This window comes from Neopsephotus bourkii, unplaced genomic scaffold (assembly GCF_033783945.1).
Source record: "Neopsephotus bourkii isolate Nb327-2 ecotype Australia unplaced genomic scaffold, CSIRO-AGI_Nbou_v1 NB_1767, whole genome shotgun sequence".
NCBI classification, from domain to species: Eukaryota; Metazoa; Chordata; class Aves; order Psittaciformes; family Psittacidae; genus Neopsephotus; species Neopsephotus bourkii.
The window spans coordinates 2679562-2701823 of record NW_026902241.1 but is presented as its reverse complement, the minus strand read 5'-3'; the positions used below and the strand labels follow the sequence as shown (position 1 = coordinate 2701823).

Sequence of the window (22262 nt, the reverse complement as noted above, 5' to 3'; positions counted from 1 at the left end):
TTGACACAGTTGGCTGTTTTACTTTTCCTCCACCCCTAAATCGGGTAAAATGCCATACGTGCTAACCATGTTCTGATGTAGGACCTAAGCAGCTGACTTAAGTTTAGCGTTTGGGCAGACTGTAGCTGTAAGGAGTTTGTCCAGAGGAAATCATGCTATTATCTTTCTGGCCTATAGCCTTCTAATTGAAGGAAAGGCAAAACTGCAGTGGCATCTGCAAAAAACAAGCAGCTGCCTCTGTGTTGAGTGTCAGTGCAGGCAGGCTTGTGTTCTGGGATAGGGTGAAGATATTTAGGGAAGCTGGGTCGGGACCCCTTCTCTGGATGTGGAGGTCCTCTCGCTATCCTCTTCCCTTTTTGCCCATAAAGGGAGCTTTCACAGCAATTGCATTGAGGGATGATGTTCTTATTTCTGCTTGTAACCCTGATCACTCCATGCTGCCAGAAGCACCCTAACAGAAGTAAGGGCACAACAGAGTTGCTTGTTTGCATCAGTTGTGTGGTTTCTATTTTGGTGTACTTGTGCATTATTTTATAATGAAAGTTCGTGTTGTGTTGACTGCTTTAGAGGAGCTGACTCTTTGAATGGAACTTGTAATTGGAATAGCATCTGTCCACTTCATGTGCTCTAGAGTTGCTTGAGAGCCAAGAGGAGAGGCTGATCTGTGGCTGTGCCAGCTTGAAACAAACAACAGTGGTCCACAGTGACTGAGGGAAGAGAAAGAGCCAGCTTGGGTAATGAGCTGGAAGAACTTGGCTTGAGTGGGTGCTCCTCCCCTGCTCATTGAAAATATTGGTTGCTGTTAATGGCTTTAATGAGGTTCATAACTAGAATTTTAAGTGTTTGTGTGTGCTGTTTAGTCATTGCCCTGTTATTGTACTTTTCCATTTGAATTCTGAAGCTACAGCTGTACCTAACTCCTGGCACGTGCATAGACATTAAGATACCCTTATACTTAAGTGGCTCCTAGTAGTTGTTTTAAATTTGTTTTGAGCCATGTGTGTTTTTTTTTTAATACTAATTTCCAAGTAAGGAAGTTTGATCCGTTCTTGGCCGTTGATAACTAACACTAACATACAGATTTAGTATCCCAGTCTAGGTTATAGACTGTCTAGGGTGATATCCTTATACAGGGATTGTCCTGCTTGACATCATTTTGTCCTGAATCCATTCCTCCCTTCTGTCATCCAAAACCAAACATTCAAGCCTGTAACCCTCATGATTTTTTTGCCCCCTTTCATAGTCTTCAGAAAGGAGTAAATGATCCTGAATATTCAAAACTCATAAGAGTCCCAGCCATTAAAGAGACATTCTCACAGGATCCCTCTTCTCTGCCTGTTTTTTTGCATTTTGGTCAAGGAAAAAAATAATTTGTTTCAGACATGCTAGTGTGTTTTGTTTTATTTTTTAACTAGCAGTAACTTTAGGATATCTTATCAAGTCCATAAAAAGGAACTGTATTTTTGACATTAACACTTGTAAATGGCCTGTAGGAAATGTGAGTAAAAGCTCTTCTCACCCTTAGTTTCATTTTCCCTTTGACTCCTTTACTGCTATCTGTTGGAGAGCATACTCTGTCTGGTTTGTTCATCTAGATGAGTGTGTTAGACCAGCAGGTTACTGTCACCTTTTGACAGTTCAGTTTTGCAGCCCTATGTGCTTTTTTCAGAAACTTACAGTTGACAGTACTGCATAAGCTATGTAGTTCTTCACCAGGAATAATGAATGAGATGTTGATCTCAAGCTAGAGAAATTCTGTCTTCTCCTTGCTTATTGGTGGTCAGAAGTGAGCTCCTTGCTTTTTGAAGCTTCAGCTCATAGGACTTATTTTTTTGTGAGTCACTTGTTGATCAGCTGCTTAAAGTGATGTGTATGGACATTCTGATATGTTATTATATATATGTCTTATGCAGTAAGTATTAGCCTGGAAAATGCAAAAGAATCTAGTCAGTGTCATATCCTTTACTCTGTTAATGTGGTCCTTCTGGACTTTACTGACTTAATTTGGATTAAGGTTATTTCTGCCAGCCTCTGTATTTTGAAGTGGTTGTGTTAGAAGGGTGTGTTTGCTCATGCTCAGATAAGGGGAGAAAGGAGAAGGAAGAAATCCTAACCATGCTGTTTCAGTGAAGGCTGGCTAGGTGACAGGATGGTCATGTTCTTCTGATTGTTCAAGGAGCATGGTGGTATCCTTCTTATCATGTAATCCTGTGTTTTTCTCATAGCGTGTCTCTTGCTGGGGGCAACACACACCTATGTGTGTACTGAGATCTTGAGAGTGGATCTTTAGACCTGGGAGATTGAGAGTGCTCCCTGTTCCCTGGGTTCAAACATGCATCTTCAACAGATCTTCTCTTTGGGATTCTCCTGGAGTAAGATGTGCTCTTCATAATACAAGCTTCAGGCTATTTGCCCACTTACCTACTAATCAACATAGGGTGAATTGTCAGATGCAGACAGGCTTTAGCTAGCTTTTTCTTCTCTGAGCCAGAAGAATGTGGATAAGCTTTGGTCTGGAAATCTGATGGCTGTGTTAATAAACTGTGGCACCTGAATGTAAATGCTTTGCCAACGGGGTTTGTTCTCTTGATCTGAAAGCTGCAGTTATGCAGCTATAGTTTCTGGACCACTGTCGTGGTTTAAGCCCAGCTGGTAACTCAGAACAGATATGATGTGAAGCATCACAAATGTTTGCACACTGGCTGAGGTCCAGCTATACTTGTCCGTGTAGACACTATTGTTGTGTGTCTGTCTGTCTTTCCAATTTAGCTTAATGACCTTTTCCCACAGCTTTGTCAATTCTCTTAATTGCCACGTACTGATGATTTCTAGGTAAGCTCCCCCTCTGCTTCACACCAGGGTGTGTGTTCCTCCATGCAGAGCTGCATAAGCATTATTCTTGGCACTACTCATGATTTAACAACTGGAAAATACACTTCTAAAACGTCTTATTTGTCCAAGTTGAAAAAATCTGAGCTGAGGAGATTTTCAGTAGATGTCTGTCTCAACTGGAATACCTTGGGAAGATTTTTAGGTAAGAATTCAGTTATTTCTGATGTTGAGACTAAAATCAGGAGGGGAAAAATGAGAACTTTTAGCAGCTTAGTTTATACTCTAGTATGTCTAACCTTGGAAATTTAGGAGTGAGACTTGCTTTGTGTTGGAGATGCCTGTTGCCAGCTGATGAACATGTTCTCAGTTTTATCAAGGATCTCCCCTCCTCTTTCAGTTGTGCTTGTCATGCGTCCAAACTTGTTAAATATCGGCAATAAGCTCAAAGATTCTTAGGTAAGTTACCCTTATAGAGAATTAGGAGGGGCTGAACTCTTGCAGTTGGACTTGCAGTTCATATTGATAGAGAGCCCTGACTATACTGCCTGGGAGCTGAGAGTTGCCTCTTTCTCTGCTTGCAGTGGTCCTTTTTCTGGCCTTTGGCTGAGGAGGAAGGGTACATAAGAAGGAGGTAGAAGCAATACCCCCAAAAGGTAGAGCAGAGGTGGTGGGATTTTTGCAGGAGCCAAGCCATAGTAATAAAAGCTGAGGACTAAATTTTTAAGAACAGGACCAGAGGTAAGTGGGTACTTGAGGGCAAAAGTTAAACTGCCATTCCCCAGACCTGGGAACACTAGAGAAGATTCTTCCATGCTATACCAGTAACTTCAGGGGCCCTTGCTGGGTTTGTAAAGTGTTACCTCCCTCTAGTGGTGTGTGTACAAGGTAATGGGCACAGTACCCTGCTAGCTCCAGTGGTGAGGGTAGATCAGATGAAACACAGCATCCTTGACTTTTACCCAGCTATTCATACTGTGTTATGTAGATACAGATGCACTAGGTGTTCCTATGAGATACTGGGTACCTTGCATAAGCCATTCTGCTGACAGGTGGACACTTAGTGTCCTTCCCTTTCAGGATATTTAACCGGATCCATGTGAGGTCAGTCTTGAAGACAGGCTCAGCACAGAAGATTTCTGTTAAACAGCCACAATGCTGCAGCTAATTATGATTATTCAGGAACAGTGGGATCAGCAACCCAAAATGAGTCAACAGATCTGTTAACTTTGCCTGTAATGTCTCTTCACATTTACTTAATGGACAAGAGTGTTGAAGAAATGTACCTCTTTCACCAATCAGCTCATGGTGAAAGGGACTGCTGTTCTGATTAGAACAGCCTTGGTTCCAACACAGGCAACACAGGCTTTTCTAACTCTTAGTTGGAACCAAGACTGGGTGGTGTGCACTCAGGGGTGTGGGGCATTGCACTCTGAGTTGCCTTTGAGATTGCACATTCAACTGACAGGTTGATAATGAGGTAAGTGTCTGATGTGGGGGAAAATAATATGTAACTGCATGGTAAGGATTGTATTGTAGTGGGAGCAGCATCCTAAACATGTTAACTAATTATCAGCTGTGCAAACTGTTGCATGTGTTGCTTGAACCACTTCACCTGGACCGACAGAAATGAGAGGATTATTTTCTCATGTTTAACACTGGATCATCATGGCTGCTACAGCATTACTGCTGTTAGTAGTTGAGAATTGGAGAAAACGTTCTGTCATTTAGTAATTGGGTTGTAGCACTAAGGATTCTTATTCCTATTGTAAATGTCTCCAAACCTGGCACTTCTGAATTTCTTCTTGCTCTCTTCAACGTATTTCCGAATCTGTTGCGCCTCATACCAATCAGTAGACTCTAGCAGCCTTTTTGTGCTGCCAGCAGCTTCATTTTAGCTTTTGTGTTTTGACTCTCCACTTAAGTAGGAATAGCTTTACATCAGAAAGAGCTTTTTTTTATTCTGGAGTCATAATTTTTTGACCACTTCAACTGTTCTTTTTATTCTCATTTTTGTCTACTTTTGCCCTGACTCATAATTCCCCCAAAAGAATGGAATACTTTGAAATGAGGAACACATGGTTTTTTCCTTTGTATTCCATACAAATGACTACTTGGTAGTATTCTTTTACCTGTACTAAGTGCAATCCATTCATAATCGCACCAGGTCACATATGCAACCAAATGTCTTCTAGTACTGGTAATTTATGGCATTTTTATATATGAATCTTAAAACAATTACCTTGCATTGGGGCAGTGCCATCCATATCTGCAGATTTAACTTGTTTAAAGCTGACTGTATTAGGTGTCCAGAAGGTGTTTCTTATTTTTAAATTAAATCTTTTTATATAGTGATACTTCTAGAAGAACTGGTTCTGTTTTCTAGTTTGCTTTGGCCATCTTCCAGGGCTTTGAGAGAAATCCCCAATTCATACAGTCTTAAACTTTCATACCTCTGAAATGTATGGTCCTTTCCTTCCTTTTTCTTCATCTGCCTCTTTCTGTCCTTTCAGGTTGTTTCTAAACTCATTATATAAATGGTGGCTTTAGCTTTTCCTTTCTCTCCCAAACTTAAAATTTAAAGTAAAACCCAACCAAACCTATGTCATTATTTCTCAGCATGGTTAAGATGATTCAGAGTGAATGGGCAGTAAGGATGAGGCATAGCAGGCTAATTTGAAAGTTGGCTTTATAGTGGCAAGTTATCCATAGGGCAGCTATCACCCTTTAAGTTTTGAAGCAAGTTATCCATAGGGCAGCTATCACCCTTTAAGTTTTGAAGTCTCAGATAAATGCTTAATTGGTAAATACTTGTAACAATGTCAGACCCGTTCTTGCTGTACTGGAGGTGCTGTCCTCAATAGTCAATAGACTAGGGTGTGCAAGAGTTCTTCAGGTGCCCTACAAAATCCATCCCTTTGGCTTAATCTGCTGTGGAAAGTGATTTCAGAGGCTTTTCCTTTCATTAAGGGATGCTCACCTGTTACTGTTCCGTTCACTGCTGGGGCTGTGATCACCTCTGCCAAAGGCTAAGTAGAAAACAGAAGTTGTAATGTCTTAAACTGCTAAAGCTATTTATTACTTAATGCATATCTGTGCCCCACGGCATTTTGCCAGTAGCCTGCAAAGAATTCATGCAACTTAAATAACCACAGGGCTGTCTTCCAATATAAGGTTGAGTTTAAATTGCATTAAATAGCATGGAAGCTAACGCTGGTGATATTCTTGGACTTCTGAATACTCAGGTGTAAAACAGTTCATGTCTTGCCTATATTGTTAATGCAATGTGGAAAGAGAGTCCTTAGAAAGAATGTACATCTTCCCTTCCTCTGTTTCAATTGATGGGTGTTTGCACTCGCAATCCCCAGACCTCTTCTATTTTAGCTTCTCTGGAGGGTGCTCCCTGTCAGCATTCTTTCCCCCCTCTTCCCCTCCCATTGTCTGCTATTTGCAGCCCCTTGTCTTCCTTTCACTGGATCAGAACATGGCAGTGCTTTGGTTTCCCTGCACAGCCTAATGGCATGAACAAGACTCTTAAAATATGACGTTTCTGCTATGCACAGCCCCTTTCAGGCTTGCTCCAGCCTACTCTGGATCTAACTGCTCAATTGTAGTAGGATCAACCACACTTATTTTGCCAATAAAACGAGGTAAACAGAAGACATGAGAGGGAAGGAAGAGTCATTACAGGTGTTGTGAGTTGGTCAGGCTCCTGACCTAAGCACATGTTTTTCATTTGTAACATAAAACTCTTGAGATCATGCAGGCATAATAGTTCAGATGGGGAAAAATGCTTTATGTTCTTTTATTCAGCCAAAAGTAAGAGCAAGTGTTACCTTTTTGAGCTTGCACCGCTCCATTTGTGTTGTCTATCAGAGTTCAAGTTTGCTGTGAAGTGGCGAAAATACACATGATCTTTTGCAGAAAATGTAACTTAATTAAAGGCCAGTATGTCAGGCATGGCAAGCTCCCTTGTTTTTGAAGTATCCCTAACTTATTTTTTGTTATGGCTTTCCTCAAAGTAGAGGTGGTGTATTACCTCTTATACCAAAGCTTAAGTGAATTACTGGCATAGTTGCCCTCTGGACTAATGGCGGTGTGAACCTTGAAGATGTAAGAGAAAGTTGATGTGAAGGAGGTTAAGAATGAGGAGGGATAGAAGCAACAATTTCTCCCACATGGCTCGCACCAATCAGGGTAAAACTAACCTTTCAGGAGTGCTCAGCTTCAACAAAGCGTGATCACAAGAAAAGCATTATATACCTTCTAGGGAATTCCCCCCCACTGTTGCCTTTCAACATCATTTCAGTTTGCCAGAATGCCATTCTGACAGGCAAGAATTCAAAATGTGTATCTTGACAAAATATTTGATGTGCAGAACAACACTTCTGAGCACACAGGTGCAGGTCCATGGGTGTGTATTTTAATATATTTCCAGTATTAACGGTGGTAACTCCGGGCACCCTATCTCAACAGTATTTTTAGTGAGCTGCTTGGATAAAATGTTCAGGAGGTTTACTGTTTTATTTGGGGAATTTCTGGTTCTTAGTGTGATATGCTAATTAGTAGCATCGGGATAGTAAGCTAAGGGTACCACTGCTAGGGATTAATATTTATCCTTTCCAATCTAGTGGCTTTTACTGAGTATCTGTATAGTCTGTGGAAGACTTCTCTACTCTTCCCCTCATGTGTAAGTTGCTAATGAGCCTATAGCGTTAGGTTAGGAACTGCCTTATTGCCAGATCCTGTTACAGTAGCTAGTATTTTTATGATTCATCTCAGCAAATGCCCACACTTCCTTTCTGACTAAAATGCACGCTGACAAAGAATGAACCTGCTAATTGGGCAAAAGATGCGCTTTGTGTACTTCTATTCATTGGCCTGCGTGGCTGCGTTATCACATTTCTGTACGCTTCCCTTCAGAGGTGGGAAATGGGGAACTTAATCATCCTACTTTTCTCGTTCCTCCTCGTATCCAAATAAATGTTGAACGGTTGGAATTTTAGCTGGAGCTGCTGATACAAGTATTTGGCACTTTGGTACTTAACTTTTGTTAGATTAACATGGGCTAATTTGTTACCTTCCTTGCTAATGTTTGAACTCTTATCCAGTAGAAAAGTGATTTTGGTGGCAGTTGCTGTTGGAGCTGTTAAATGATTTCACAGTTGTTAAAATTTTGCAGATCGCTGGGCCCATCAAATTTTTGTCAAAAAATGCTTCTTTAAAGGGCCTTGAAAAATGTTGTTGGGAGTACAGTTAAATAGCTGCTGCTGGGAATATTGATCTTGTTGCTTCCTCCTGGCTCTCGAATCCAGCCTCCCCTTTGGAGGCTTTTGTTCAGGTCCCTGTTTTCATTCAGGAAGTGCTAAGGTGATACAGTGCCAGTGAGTTGATCGATGACTGTACTTGTGAGAGGGCAGACTCACAGCGCCCATGCATTGGCTTGGATGGAGCAGAAGAAGAGGAGCCATGTGGCTGTGGCACTGAGGCCACTGTGAGGGTGGGACTTTGTATGGCAAGGGGAGAGCCTTAGACCAGAGTGTTTTGTATGCATAATGAGGTGCTGCTTTTACCATTTTGAAGTGCATTTTATGTTGTGAAAATGCAAATAATGGCCAGCAGACTGTGAATGCAATGAACAGTGATATCTGTGGATGAATTCTTTTTGGGATTCCAGAGCTCGGGGATCCTTCAAAATATGTAGACAGCAGCCTCTAACTTGGGGAGCAATGTGTCTGATGCGGTGGTGATGCAGAGGCAGAAATGTATGGGTAGTGGAGATTAAAAAATTATCTGAAATATTCTATGCTTTAGATTTTGCACTTCACTGGAAATCTGAGCTCTTCTAGTGGATGTATGCGGCTTACGAGGATGTATGTCATCTTTGTAAGCCAACTTTGAGCAAGGAAGATCTTCCACAGTGTAACAAAATAAGCAGTCCAATCAAGAATGATTTCAAAGCAAGTTTGTGGATTCCTGCAGCTTTTATCTCCTTCTTCCTGTAGCTGTTCTTCATCCTCTTGCTCAGTAGTGTGAGAACAGCATGATTTGTGCTGCTGGGCATGGGTTAGTAACACAACCCCTGGCTATGATGGAAAGGTTGTCACCTCCTGTGTGGTCAGGGCTTGGTCTTCTGCTGGCCCTGAATCAAAGAATCAAGCCACCTTCCCTTACTGATTTCCTTCTTGCCTGGCTGCAGGCAGATGGGGTTATATGTGCTATCACTAGGCTGCTTTTGAAGTTAGTTGAAGGATATATATCTCTATCAACTACATGGGAATTTTTGCTTTTCAGGAAGAAGAGATGCCAGATGTAGAAATTGACATTGATGACCTTCTTGATGCAGCCAATGAAGAGGAGAGGGCTCTCAAATTACAGGTAATATTATGTCCTAATTTCAAATCAGAATGTTGCTGAATTAATGCATCTGGGTCCATATCTTGTGTTTGTTTAGAGCTGAGAGGTTCCTAGTTCTGAGTTTAGCATAATCTACTGGACTGTAAAAAGGTAATCAAAATCCTTTAGGTAAAAATGTTCTGGAAGGTAAGTGGTAACAGGAGTGAATAAGAGTTCAAAGAATCCAGTAATATAGGGAGATATGCTGAGACAGATTAGATTCATTCAACTTTTTACAAGTATATGAAATGAAAAACTGGAAATTGTTTCTCTGTCTATACCAGCTAGGATTTGGAGCCCATTGAATTATCTTGGGGTAACTTGCCTAAAAGCTTGAGGAAAGGATAAGGTGGTCAGATGCAGGAATTAGTAGAGAAATTCAGAAGCTGTCTGCTGAAATTAAACCCTTCAAACCAACTCTTTAATTCTCTGAATTCTTCTTGAGGTTAAAGTTTATGAAGGGAAATGAGGGAGGAAACATAGTTGTGTTAATAGAGATACCTATATCTAATTCAAGATAGAAAATGAATATGAGAGTCTCTGTTTATAATCTGTTTATAATACTGAAGGAAGGAAACCTGTGAGTGGTTTGCCCCCAGCTCACTTCTGGGAGGTGATTACTCTGGTGCTTAAATGCACCACATCTGATTTGCAGTGCCTGTTGGCACCCTTTTCTCATTGCCCACTACCCAGCCACAGAGACATGGGACATGGCTCTACTCTATTTACTCAGCATTCATAAATAACTTTGCTGCTTCCATCTAAACTAGCTGCTGCAGCTGGGCTGCCAGGAATGCCTGACCTAGCTAACAAACTAGCAAAGGTCTATAGGTCTGTATTTCTGCATCACAGACTGTGGTGCACTCACAGAAAGCTGCCTTTCACATGTGTATTCCTGGAAGAAATGTTCTTGGATTCTCATTCGTTTTTCAAGAGGGGGATTTTATATCTTCCGACCTGGAAAAAGAAGCCATCATTTCTCTCATGTAGCAAATTATTCTGATCCATCTAGGTAGGGAGTGAAGGTTACTTGCTATAATGCTAGGTTTTCAGTAATTTCATAATCCAGTGATTCCTGGTTCCTTCTCCTCTTCTTTCCCCATTCCCTTGCCAGTTTTTATACTGTAGAGTTGTTTATATTCACTGTTATTCTGTATTGGAACTGACACTATCATGTTTTGCTTCTAGGAAACTCTTGTAGATTGCTACAAACCAACAGAGGTAAAAAGACTTTTCTTAAATTCTCCTTAAGTTTGGAAAGTGTAGCAATGTTCAAGCTAAAGTAACTTTTTTTCTTATACTGATGATAAAGTAAATACAGGAATATTAACAGAGAACTGATGGGCTTGGGGTTTTATATCCTGGGAATGTTTATTCTTGTCACTAGACTACAGTAGGAACAGGATTGGGCCCTGTGGAGGAGCTCCTGATCATTCCAGCTGAAGTATCTATTATCCTCTGTAATGTTCTTGATTTTACTTTACCCATGCTGAAAGTTGTCATATTACAGGAGTACTAAATGCAGTTCTTATCACATGGTTAAAACCCTACTATATTTGCATGAAACATCAACTTGAGAGATGGACTGTGTGCTCTTCAATGTGAAGCCATTAAATTTTATCTCTGAAAGTAAAATTGTTTATTCTGGGAACTGTTACATAGGTATGCAGCTCAGCTAATTGTTTTTGTGAATAGACTTGAATACAGTTGTGGGATAACGGGAACTAGCAGGATTTGAGCACTCTATTTTCAACTTGAATATTCAGTAATGTGTCCAGTGCCAGTGTGGACAAGTGTATAACTTGCTTATATAGTAATGTGTGCTTACTAAGAGGAGTTAAATCATAGAATTATAAAATTGCTTGGGTTGGAAATACTGTAAGAAAAGCTTGGAATCATTGTAAAAACCAACCAACCAACCAAAAACCCCAACAAAATCAGCCCCTAGGTTGTGTGACATTTTCTTGGTTCGATTTATAGAGTCAGTGCTTTTCCACCTGTGGTTTTTGTGTAGTACTTAGTGTGGCTGGCTTACAGGATTTTTCTAGTCAGGAACCTTTCAGCTCTGCATGACTTAAAAGCTAGGCATTTATTTTTTGAAACAAGGCTGCACATAGCTTGCTTCCTTTGTAACATCTACAGCTATAGCTACTTAAACTATTGGGGCTTAGGGTAGTCAGGCTGTTAGGAAGAACCACTGATATGGTTAAATAGACACTTGTCTGTTTATCAGAGACTTTCTTCAGGGCTTTTCCTTTGGGGTTTTTTGATTTTTTTTTTTTTTTTTGAGGTAGACTGGGAAAACTCTCCAGAATTGCTATTACAGTTGTTGGCACTAGCTTTTTGACAGGGCAGGGAAGTGACCCAGAAAGACTAGCATGGTAACGCTTCTATATGTTGGTCTGTGTTGTACCTTGGTTTCTTCACAGCAGATAACACACGTCTCCCATTATGGAGATGACAGGCCAAAAAATCAAGTCTTCAGTTGTCCCACTGTAGTAATACTGCACTCCAGATGACCCCTTTCAGCCTTTGAACATGTAATATGAATTATTTTTCTTAGTTCTGAAGCTGGACACATAATGCAAGGATAAATTTCGAGCTGTGATATGGGTGCATGATAGATGTCAGTGAGTGTTCCACTGGAAACCTTGGTCATAGAACTGCAGGAAATGCTGTGCTGGTAAATAAATTGGCATGGCAGTTCGCAGGAAGCAACATCCTGGACACGTGTATTTTACTGCCCTCAAGGCAGTTGAATCCAAGTGACATTTTAATACTGACTTTGTGACTTGTCTCTTCAGTCCTCTGCTGATGGGGTGGAGGCAGCTCCTTTATCTGGAAGCATATCCATCTTCCTTGACAATCTTTTGAGATAGCCAAGTTGAGTACAGTATTTAATCCACTCTTCTGAGAGGATAGTTGCCAAAAGGGGAGTAATTTCTCAGGATTATTTTCACAACAGCAGCTTTTCTTCTTCATCTGTACTGTGATAAGCCCAGTAATACTGCATGACTACTAATTTAGGCCACTTCAAAATAGTGATTTTTTTTTATTTGCCATGTGTGGACTAAGAAGAGCCTTAAGTTAGCTTAAGGCTCCTATATGAGGATCTGCACCTTGTCTGGAAAATCTGAAATCCTTTCATATTTTCAGACCATTCAAAACTATTGAGGTAATTGGTTTGTGAAGGGCTTTCTGGAAGATTTGTGGTGGATGAATGTGAGCTGATGGAATTTCTCCTGACCAATCAAATGCAATCAACCAAGTGCACTAGGGATTTTAGCATTGAGAGTTACACAGTTTGCAAAAGGCAGTAATCCCTAACTGGGGAAAAATGTAATATGTCATCTCTACTCTTCAGAACATAAGGAAAAATAGTACAGCAGGTAGAAAGCTTAATAACTTGAAGCTCTGACCTCCTCTGTTTAAAAGCAAGCAAACAAAAACACGAAACAAAGCAAACCAAAAAAAGCCTGGAAAAAACAACAAAAACTGAAGCAAACCCCAAACAACCCCCTACAAATCCTAATGTGTATTGTAAATGATTTTTGCTTACTGCCTTCCACTTAGGCTAATGGACTGAGGGATTTTTGCATGTATTCTGGATTGACTTTTCATCAGAAGAAGCAGAGTTATTCAGGTCGTTTGAAAGGTGGAAGGAATTCTCATCGTCTAATGAACTGGCCAAAGACGATAGCTGACAGTAACGTATGAGGAACTGCTAAGACGTCTTTCCTCTAAGGGTAGATAAATAGGCTGTTAAATGTGCTCTAAAATGTTAAAATCATTTTTTTTAATGTAGCAGTTATGGCTGTTGATTCACTTTGTATGAAAACATGATTAATGTGGGAATCTTATTGTAAAGAATCATGTAGTTTGCCCAAATAAGGCAACTAGAGGTTATTCAGGAAGGCACACACAGTCGGTATGTTTTTTGGGTGCTGTTTAAGTTTACATGAATGATTCTTAAATTAAAATGTTGATTTCCTAATCAAGATTTATGTGCAGTGCAACTGATGCATCGTTCAGTCATTAAAAATTAGTTTTGTAAAGTGTGCCAGAGGATAAAAATAATTTCTAGGCACAGTTGCCAACTTGGCTGTTTCTACAAACATAGTAATTAAAAAACCCTGCAACACCCCAAAAACAACCACGCCAAAAAGAACCCCAAACAAAAACCACACAAACCCAGTGTGTTTATCGGTGTTAATTACTGTAATGTGTGACATCTATTTATATTTGACATCATTTTACTTCAGCCATAACCTCCTTTTTTTGTGTGGTTAAGTTGTGCTTGTTGAAGAGAAGTTGAGTTTCTGCCTGACTTGAGGCATAGGCTTTGGGATCTCAAATGTGAAAAATGATTTGACATGTGATGGTCGTCTTCCTACTATGCAAAATTAAACAGTGCTAGCAGTATTCTTCAGACAGTTTACACTTGCTGTGCTTCCCCTTCTCTCTTCTGTAACTATGTTCCTACTTCAAAAATGGTACATGTCATGTAGGCTTGACATAAGGTAACGCTTGATGTGCAGAAGTTCATTTTAGGAGTGCACAACTTAAAGGGTGTTCTGTCTGAAGAATTAGTGCCATAGCAAAACTCTGGGTCTGAACTTCTGTGGTCAAAAAGGGAGCAGTAGCATTCATCTGCATCACCCATATGCCAGAGGTGCCACTGCTTCACTCAGTGCCATGCTTTGCCTGTGGAAAATCCCACTCAGACCTTTGTCAAGTTTCTGCCTTGGTTCTAAGTGATGAAGAATCTTAATGTAAGTTACAGGGAATTTTAAGTCTCATGTTAGCAGTGAATGTAACAAAGAAATTTAAATATAATCTGTAATCTTGATGATAGGGTATTGATACTTGACAATAGATTATTTAGAATAGGAAGGCCGTTGTGGCCATGAAATCAATGAGGTTTTGTCAAGATGCGTACTTTGAAGAAAGCTAAATTTATGTTGTTGTATCTCTGCTATTGGTAGCAGCAAGACCACCCATATGGACTGGGCTTTGGAGAAAATCTGAAGTATTAGTGTCTGATGTGAATTAAAACTTCTGCTAGTGGGGCTGCCAAATTTACCAGAAGAAAAATGAATAATAGCCTGTTAAACTACTATGGGAGAGAAATCCAATGAATGGGCAATTTTTATGTTTACTGACTCTAAAAGATGCAGCTGAGCTACACAATGTCTGCACATAACTAATATTTGATGAGAATGAGATAAATTAGATTTGGAGTTCCTTTGTTTCTGTCTTTCCTCATAGAAGTACATGAAGCTTCTGGCAAATAGGCTGGAGATCTCTCCCACACAGGCAGGATTAAATCTATCTAAACCATTTTGTTAGTATAATTTTTTATTTAGTGCAAAATGGGAGAAAAGTAGATGAAATAGCATCCTTGAAGAAAGTCATTTTGCTGGTAACTTGTAATTAATGACAATTTCCCGTATGATTTCCAAACAAACAGTGTGAAATTGTTGTGCATATTCTCTGGAGAATCTGGGGAGAGATTTATGTCATTGATAGTTACTTCAGTGGCCAAACTATTTCAGCAGCTTTTAACACATAATTTTAAGAAAGGTAGAGAGCATTTAACTATATGCTTCCCTAAGTTTAATTCTTAGTTGAAATAAGTAACAGGCTTGTGACTATTTTGGTTATGCCTTCAGATATTGTGTATTTAACATATAGACATGAATAAAAAGCTCAACCCTGCTGAAATAGAATCTCTAAACTTTTGATGGATCATGTATTTTTTTGGCCCTACTATGATACAAATTATTTCAAGTTAATATCACTGTTGGTTTTGGTCTTTTTTTTTGTTGTTGTGTTCTGGTTTTTTTTAAATATAGGGCAGCAATACACTGCCTTATGATTTGATTAAAAAGTACATTTTTGAAGCAATAGTAACTAAAGATGTGTCCAAAGGCCTCAGTGCAGTGTACTGATTTAGATCTGGGCGAACTTAAGAGCTCATAGACATTTATTGCAGCTTAGCTGATGAGAGGTAAGTTATTAAGCCACTGTAACTGTATTAAGTGTTTGTATTACTTGAAATCAAATAGGGCAATTTGTAGAGAAAAAGTTAAGAAACAAGTGTATTTAAAAGTAGTGCAGACAGAAGCATTTCTAGAAAAACATGATTTCTTGATCATCCATTTAACCACTCTGAATTCACTGAACTGAAACTGTTTATGTGCCTGCTGAGATCTGCCCTACATTGTACTACAGTGTTGGAGGCAATTAAGCTTGCATGTTTTCATTTCTGCGAGTGCTCATGAGTATAACTTAAAATACCTATAGCAATATTATAGCAAAAAAATACCTGAAAGAGGGTAGATTTAGGTTAGATATTAGGAAAAAATTCTTCACTGTGGGGGTGGTGAGACACTGGAGCAGGTTGCCAAGAGAAGCTGTGACTGCTTCATCCCTGGCAGTGTCCCAAGACCTGGCTGGCTGGGGCTTTGAGCAACCTGGTCTAGTGGAAGATGGCCCTGCCCATGGCAGGGTGTTGGAACTGGATGAGCTTTAAGATCCCTTCCAACACAAATCTTTCTACGATTCTATGGCTATTATAAATATGGTGATTTGACAAGAATAAGGTGGGCTTGTTTACATGCTGCCAAATTGGAGAATAGCTGGACTGCAGCTAAGTTTTGTGGTATCTAATCAATGCCTTTTCCTGTTTTAGCTCACCAAGAAGCTTAATTGATGCGTATTGTCCTCCTCTGGGCACTGATGGTGCTGAGGCCTCACTGGAAAGGCCGTGCTGAAGTTCAGTGAGGCTACGGAGATTCTGCTTCACCAGTTCTTGCTAATACAAGGCAGCTTCTAGCCTCATTCTCCCAAATATGTGCCTTGTTAGTTCCCTTATTCATATTTGATCAGATTCAGTTTGCACCTGTGTGGAAGTGAAGGTGTTTGGCAATAGGGTTCCCTTTTCCCTTTTTTCTTTTTAATTCCCATTCAGATGGCATTTTTGAGCTATTGTTTAGTTTGTTGCCCAAGTAGCTATGGAGATTGCTCTTCTGGCTGACTTTACTTTTTACATCCAACTAATCAGGCTCTCTCCAGGAAATAGCCTTGGGCAAACAGTCAAGGAAATCATCATTTTTTTTTACTTTGCTGCAGGGAAATAAAGCTGTAGAGGAAAGCTGGTTTAGGATTCACTTTCTGCTCTAGTGAAGCAGAGGACTAGAAACCCTAAATTTTGGTTCAAGAACTAGTCCTAGAACATGTGTACTGTTTGTGGAAGAGAAATCTGGAGAGACAAAGTCTAACTATTCTCCAGAATTAATTAGAAGACTTTGAATAGGAAGCATGGAATTCATTGTCTAGCAAATGACCTCATTAAAACAATGAGTCACACCTCCAAAGCAGGGAGGTGATTTCCTCCCCTTTACTGAATTATCATTTCACCTTCTTTTGTTGTCTTTAGGTGTTGTTTGTTTTTTTTTTAATTCTGCATTAGATTAATGCTTTGCTGAAGCAAATGACTTTAATTCAAGGGAACGCTTTGCAGAAGGCAAGTGCCTATGGCCAATTACAGATGAGTTCAAATGAACTATAGATTTAGTCTCTGTCTCATTTAAATTCGCCTTTACAATTGGAAAGATGTCTTCTAGAAACAATGATTTCATATTATAAATTAACAGGATTCGCAGTACTTTCCACAAAACTGTAAGTAAAGGTGGTCTCACAGAAAATCTGTAAAGAGAATTTAAACTGAGTTTGTGGATGTTTCTGTGGTCATCTTTCTTGGTGATGTGATTTTTTTTTTTTTTTTTTCCTTTTTGTTTTTTTTCTCCTCCTCCCCCTTTACCAAGCCCCAAAGTGCTGGTACAAGATTTTTCTTCTACTAAAGGTAGATGTGGCGTGTGTATTTCTGGCTGTAGCCCTCCAAGGAACAGTTCATAAATTCTTGAGTCTTAAGCTGAATTACTGGTAGGGTTTTCAAACTCTATGAATAATGAAGTATTATATAAGTATATATAAGTAGATAATCCAACCTGTGTTACAGAACTATTTTAAACATAGATTGGTACGTGATCAGCATTCAAATGCATGATGCTAAGCTGCAGCATATTTCCTAGAGGGGGATTTCAATAAAATGTGCTGTGTAAAATGATTTTTGTGTATGAGGTTGAGATAGATGTGGATATTAGGCCTTCTATTATGCCTTGACTTGACCGTCCACAAGGAATAAAACCCCAGTTTTTGAGTGTTGTTTAAAGAAAACAAGTGTATGTTACTGTCATAAAGATGAGTTGGTTAATTATAGAGGGAAGGCTTACTGAAATGCTGTGAAGTCTCCTTTCCTGCCTCCAAGAAGGAAAATGTGCATTTCTTCTAGAATGCTGCCTTTTCTTGAGGGGAGCTGCCATACAAGAAAGGCAAAGCACTGGAGCACAACTGTGTTAATGACAGCCAGCTCCATACAAGTGTCAGATGCAAAATGATGCCTAAACCAGAAATGTAATGAATGAATACTGTGGTTTGCACACCCGTGGGATGTGCACAACAGCCCTACTGGGTTATGTAATGTCTGCCACATAAAAAATGCTCTTGTTGGGTTTTATTGCAAACCTCTTTTTCGAGAAACATAGTTCCTGAGCAGCACTAAGAAGTTTCTACGTAATGTGAAACTTGCTTGAAAAGTTCAATCAAATATCTTCTTTTGCAAAAGAAGGTGCTTGTGGTACTGCTTCAGAGTATCAGGGGAACTCCCCTCCCTTCTTGTAATGTCATATTGAAAAACAACTGACCCTGGCTGTGTTTCATATCCAAGGGAAACTTGCTCCAAACTATTCTGAGTTGTGGGGGAAAATGGACAGAGAGATGGCAGAGGAATATCCCAAATGTATACAGTCAAAGCACAACAGATTTCCCTGTCCACTCTGCATGTGTCCCTTCCTGTAATGCTCTTACTTTCAACATCTATGAACCAGTTGGATATTTCCCAGTTGTAGTGTCTTGTTGCTACCTTGATAGTGAATGAAGGTGGTAGAGATTATCTGTGGCTTTAACAGATGACTTATAAAGTCTTCCAAAGGGGAAAGCTGAACTTCAGCTCACTCCTTCCCAACGGTGTTTCTTAATCTGATGTTTCACAAGGGAAAATAGCTTTTTAAGGAGAGAGCTGTTGAAGGCAATGCTCATTGCATTAATCTGATGTAAAAATCTTTTAAGGTAACTTTAGAGAGTTTATGTCTATAAGGATTTTACTGCAGGGCTTCATTTAATTTTGGTAGTAAAAAACCTCAAAGTGTGTTTATACGTTTCAAACAACACCATGCCACATTAGTTTTGCATTATGTAGCAGGCCTTTACAATGATGAAAGCATAGCACAGAACCAATGCATAGTGCATTGAAAGCTGTGAAGTTTTAAAGTAAACCTGTCTCCTTCCTTTTTCTGACCTCTGAACAGAAGAGTACTGTATTCTGACAAGTTTAGAGTGGGTATTGTTGCAGTGGCTTGTGGCTATGTGGAAAAAGATTTTAGCGGATGGAGGGAGAGAATTTGAGGTGTTAACAGGTCTACTTCTCTGATTATCTCTTTAGGCTCTGTTCAGGTGGCAAGTGCAGTACTGGTAAGCGCTAGGTGTATTGTGTACTGGCCTTGCTGTAGTTAGTTCAGGAGTGGAGGCCAGAATATGAAAGGTTCTTAATGAGCGTTTGTATTTCACACTGATGTGTGTGCTGCTCTCTGCCTCTGCTGCTATTAGTTGAAGCCACAGCTAGTGTTGGTGAAACAATAGCCATGATGCAGCAGTGCATGCAGTACATTATAGATGCGCATAAACTGACAGAAAATGAAATTGCTCTGTTGGGGTGATACCTCCCAGGATTGGGGTGCCACCACAAAAACCTGACCTCTTTCTCAAATTAAAATACACGCTTACAGAGGATTTTCTTATGCACAGTGTAGCACTTGGATAATATATGATTCAATGTGGCTTTTCTGAAAGGTACTCTATTGCCGTTTAGGTTGTGATCTTGTTCACTGGAATTTTTAGCCTCAGGCATTTGGCTAGGAAGTCATGCTTTTTGTCTTCATAGAATCATAGAATGGTTAAGTTTGAAGGGACCTCAAAGACCATGTAGCTCCAGCCCTGCTTCTATGGGCAGGGACACCTTCCACTAGATCAGGTTGCTCAAAGTCCCATCCAGCATGGCCTTTCACATCAAGCTGGCTGACTAAATCCGTAATTACATTCCGTGTTTATAGCTAAATGGTTTCATGATCAGAACCTCTTTGTAGGTGTATACATAGTACTGTAAGATAAACCTAATTCTCCCAATGTGACAGTAAGGGGGTGATTTAGCTTTTAATGCATCTGCAGTTGCTATGAGAAATTATATACCAAAAGGATTTCGGATAATGGTGCAATTGTAAGCTTCTTTTCTCCCACGATTTAAAGGAGAAAATCTCCTGAAATTGGGGGAAATGCCACTGTGAATAAAGACCTGGTCCATTAATACTTTATTTCTGAATAGTGTCATTTACTGAACTCCACAACCAGTTTCACTCAGCATAACCCAGTGGTGCTGCCTCTGGCTCCTTGTTCCTGCCATGCCTCAGACTGGCACAAGTGTTGGTGTGGGGCTGTGTGGTGAGCCTTGCTGGAGGGCTGAACCAGCTTCGCAAGTAACAGGGCACGAGATAAAACAGTTGATATTTTAGCCGGATCAGCTTTCTGTTCCAGCCAAGTATGCAGCCAACCAAAAGGCTAGTGCCAGCATCGAGAGTGGCGAGAGAAACACTTCTGTTGGCAGGAGTGCTGATTTCTGTGCAGGCTTAAACTGTCAAAGTCATCCTTGATTATTTGCATTGCATCCAGCCATAGATTTTGCTTGATTCAGCAGTTGGTAGAAGGGCCTGTGTAGTAAAAGCCTGAAAGGTGCCTAGTAACTGAGCCTGAACACTCACTCATTGAGAGGAAAAGCTAGTTATTCACACCTCCACTGTGTGATGAGAGTATGCATATAAGATTCTTGGAGATCAGGCCAGAGAAATTCCAGCTTAGCAGTAAAAACTTAAATAAAAATGTATCACTTCCTTTGATTTTTTTTTTTCTTTTAAACCCAAAATCATGGCATTATGGGATCATAAAAGTTACTCATGTTTTCTAATCTTTTTTTCCTAGGAATTTATCAAAGAGCTGCTAACTCGGATAAGAGGAATGAGGAAACTCAGTCCCCCTCAAAAGAAGAGTATATAAATAACTTGAAGTAGTAGCACTCTGTAAAAGACATGGCAAGGGAAATGGGACTTTGAATACAAGACCTCTATTAAAATAATTGTCTTTCTTCACAATTTTTTTTATTTCATTCAGTTTTGACTCAAGGAATTTCTTTTGTGTGTTTTAAGGGTTCTTTTTTAAGTGTCAAAATTTTTTTAATCAAGAATATCAACAATTTGGATGCTGCTCAACTTTCACTTGAGGATTACTGAAGCAAGTGAAGAATCCAAGAGTTAGTGATGAGGGGCAGCAAGCCTGCTTGGTGAATCAGAAGATCTTATAAATTTACAGAGCTAGGAGACTTCTCCTTGCAACAAGTTGGATAACATTTAAGTTGGTTGTACATTTAACTCATGGATGTCAAGTTTCTTGTGCTTGTCTGTACATAAATTATAAAGTGGGTTGTGAATACTGTTTCACATGGATGGAAGGAAGTTTGTTACAGTAAATTATTTAAGTGGTGGTTATTGCAAATTTGCTACCAGAATGTACCAATTAAGATTACTAAAATGAGTGCTGTCATTTTTCTAAATACCCTTAAAGCAGCCCAGTGAAGAATTTTATCAAATCTTCTTATTTAGACTGCAGCATATGAGAATTGGGAAATTTAAGGGCTTAATTTGTAGACTTAAGAATTATTTGATTGATGCTTTGCCAGATCATTTCTTCTCCACCTCATGGTGTATTGGAACTGTGCTAACCTATACTGAACAAGGTCCTGCAGTGATATCTAGGAAAATGTCTATCACCATTTAAAAGCTGCTTCACATGGAGGAAAGGCAGTGCTACCAAAATTAATTACAAGCACTGTTTGTATTAGTGATGTGGTCTTAATTAAATGCAGTCTCCTTTCCTGTTAAAGTGGGCAAAGAATATTACAGTCTTTGTTTATGACTTTGCCCTGAGAAGTGGGAAGACTTCTTAACTTGGGCTCTGTTACTTATAAAAGAGAACAGAATAGAGATCCCTGCTCCCTCCTGGAAAATGCCCATGAAAATGTTCAATAAGCTACCATATACTGGTAGGTGACACTAGTCAGGCATTTTATATCAAGGGTGCTCTGAACATATTTTATTTTTCAAAAGAAGTACATGTTTGTGAATTTTATGTATACTGGCAAGCTTTTTTAATGTATTTAATTTTGTAATGTTTACTGATGGTTTTATTTACCAGATATTTACTCAAATAAATGGAACAACTTGTGACTTGTTACATGTACACTTCACAAGACTACTGTTGCTGAGTAGATTGATAAATGGATTTGCTCTTCAAAAAGAGAAGCCTGTGAGGTGGTAAGTACACGGGAATCCAGCTGTAGAGACCTTAATTGGCTTCTAATATGCCCAGTATCACTCAGTCAAACTCCTGTAATCCGGTGCACATCTTCACTTTTTAAAGTCTTCTGTAGATGAGGCCTTCCTTCCCTGTGCCCTGGGGGAGTTAAAAAAGAAAAAAAAAAAAAGAAAGAAAATGAAGGCTTGGAAATTATTTCAGATAAATGCTGCTGCTTCCTTTTTTTTCCTTCCACAAGAGGTGAGTGTAAGGGAGGGCTTACACTGGGTGACTCAGTTCTCTACTGAAGGTGTGGCAGAAGGGGGTCTTTCAGGCACTCTACCTTTCTCTCCTCCTGTACCTCTCTGAATCTCAAAACATTCCAGCAGCCCTGAGAAAAGGGTTGGTCAGTTTGCCTGCAGCATCTTAAATTTAAAGCTTGTACCTTGCTGAAGTTGTAATTCAGCTCTGGTTTCCTCAGGGGTCTTCCAGCAAACTGTTTTAAAACTGTGAAGTAA

The 22262-nt window shown here is 39.7% G+C and overlaps 1 protein-coding gene across 1 annotated transcript in view; it reads left to right on the top strand.

The window, feature by feature from the left end:
• PPP1R14C (protein phosphatase 1 regulatory inhibitor subunit 14C) overlaps nucleotides 1–21684 on the top strand; it is a 55470-nt gene extending 33786 nt beyond the window's left edge. Inside the window, exons 2-4 of the mRNA XM_061378495.1 lie at nucleotides 9124–9207; nucleotides 10414–10446; nucleotides 20377–21684. Of these exons, the coding sequence (XP_061234479.1) occupies nucleotides 9124–9207; nucleotides 10414–10446; nucleotides 20377–20451 (192 nt within the window). The 3' untranslated portion in view covers nucleotides 20452–21684. The remainder of the gene's footprint in view (nucleotides 1–9123; nucleotides 9208–10413; nucleotides 10447–20376) is intronic.
• Nucleotides 21685–22262: the final 578 nt, after the last annotated feature.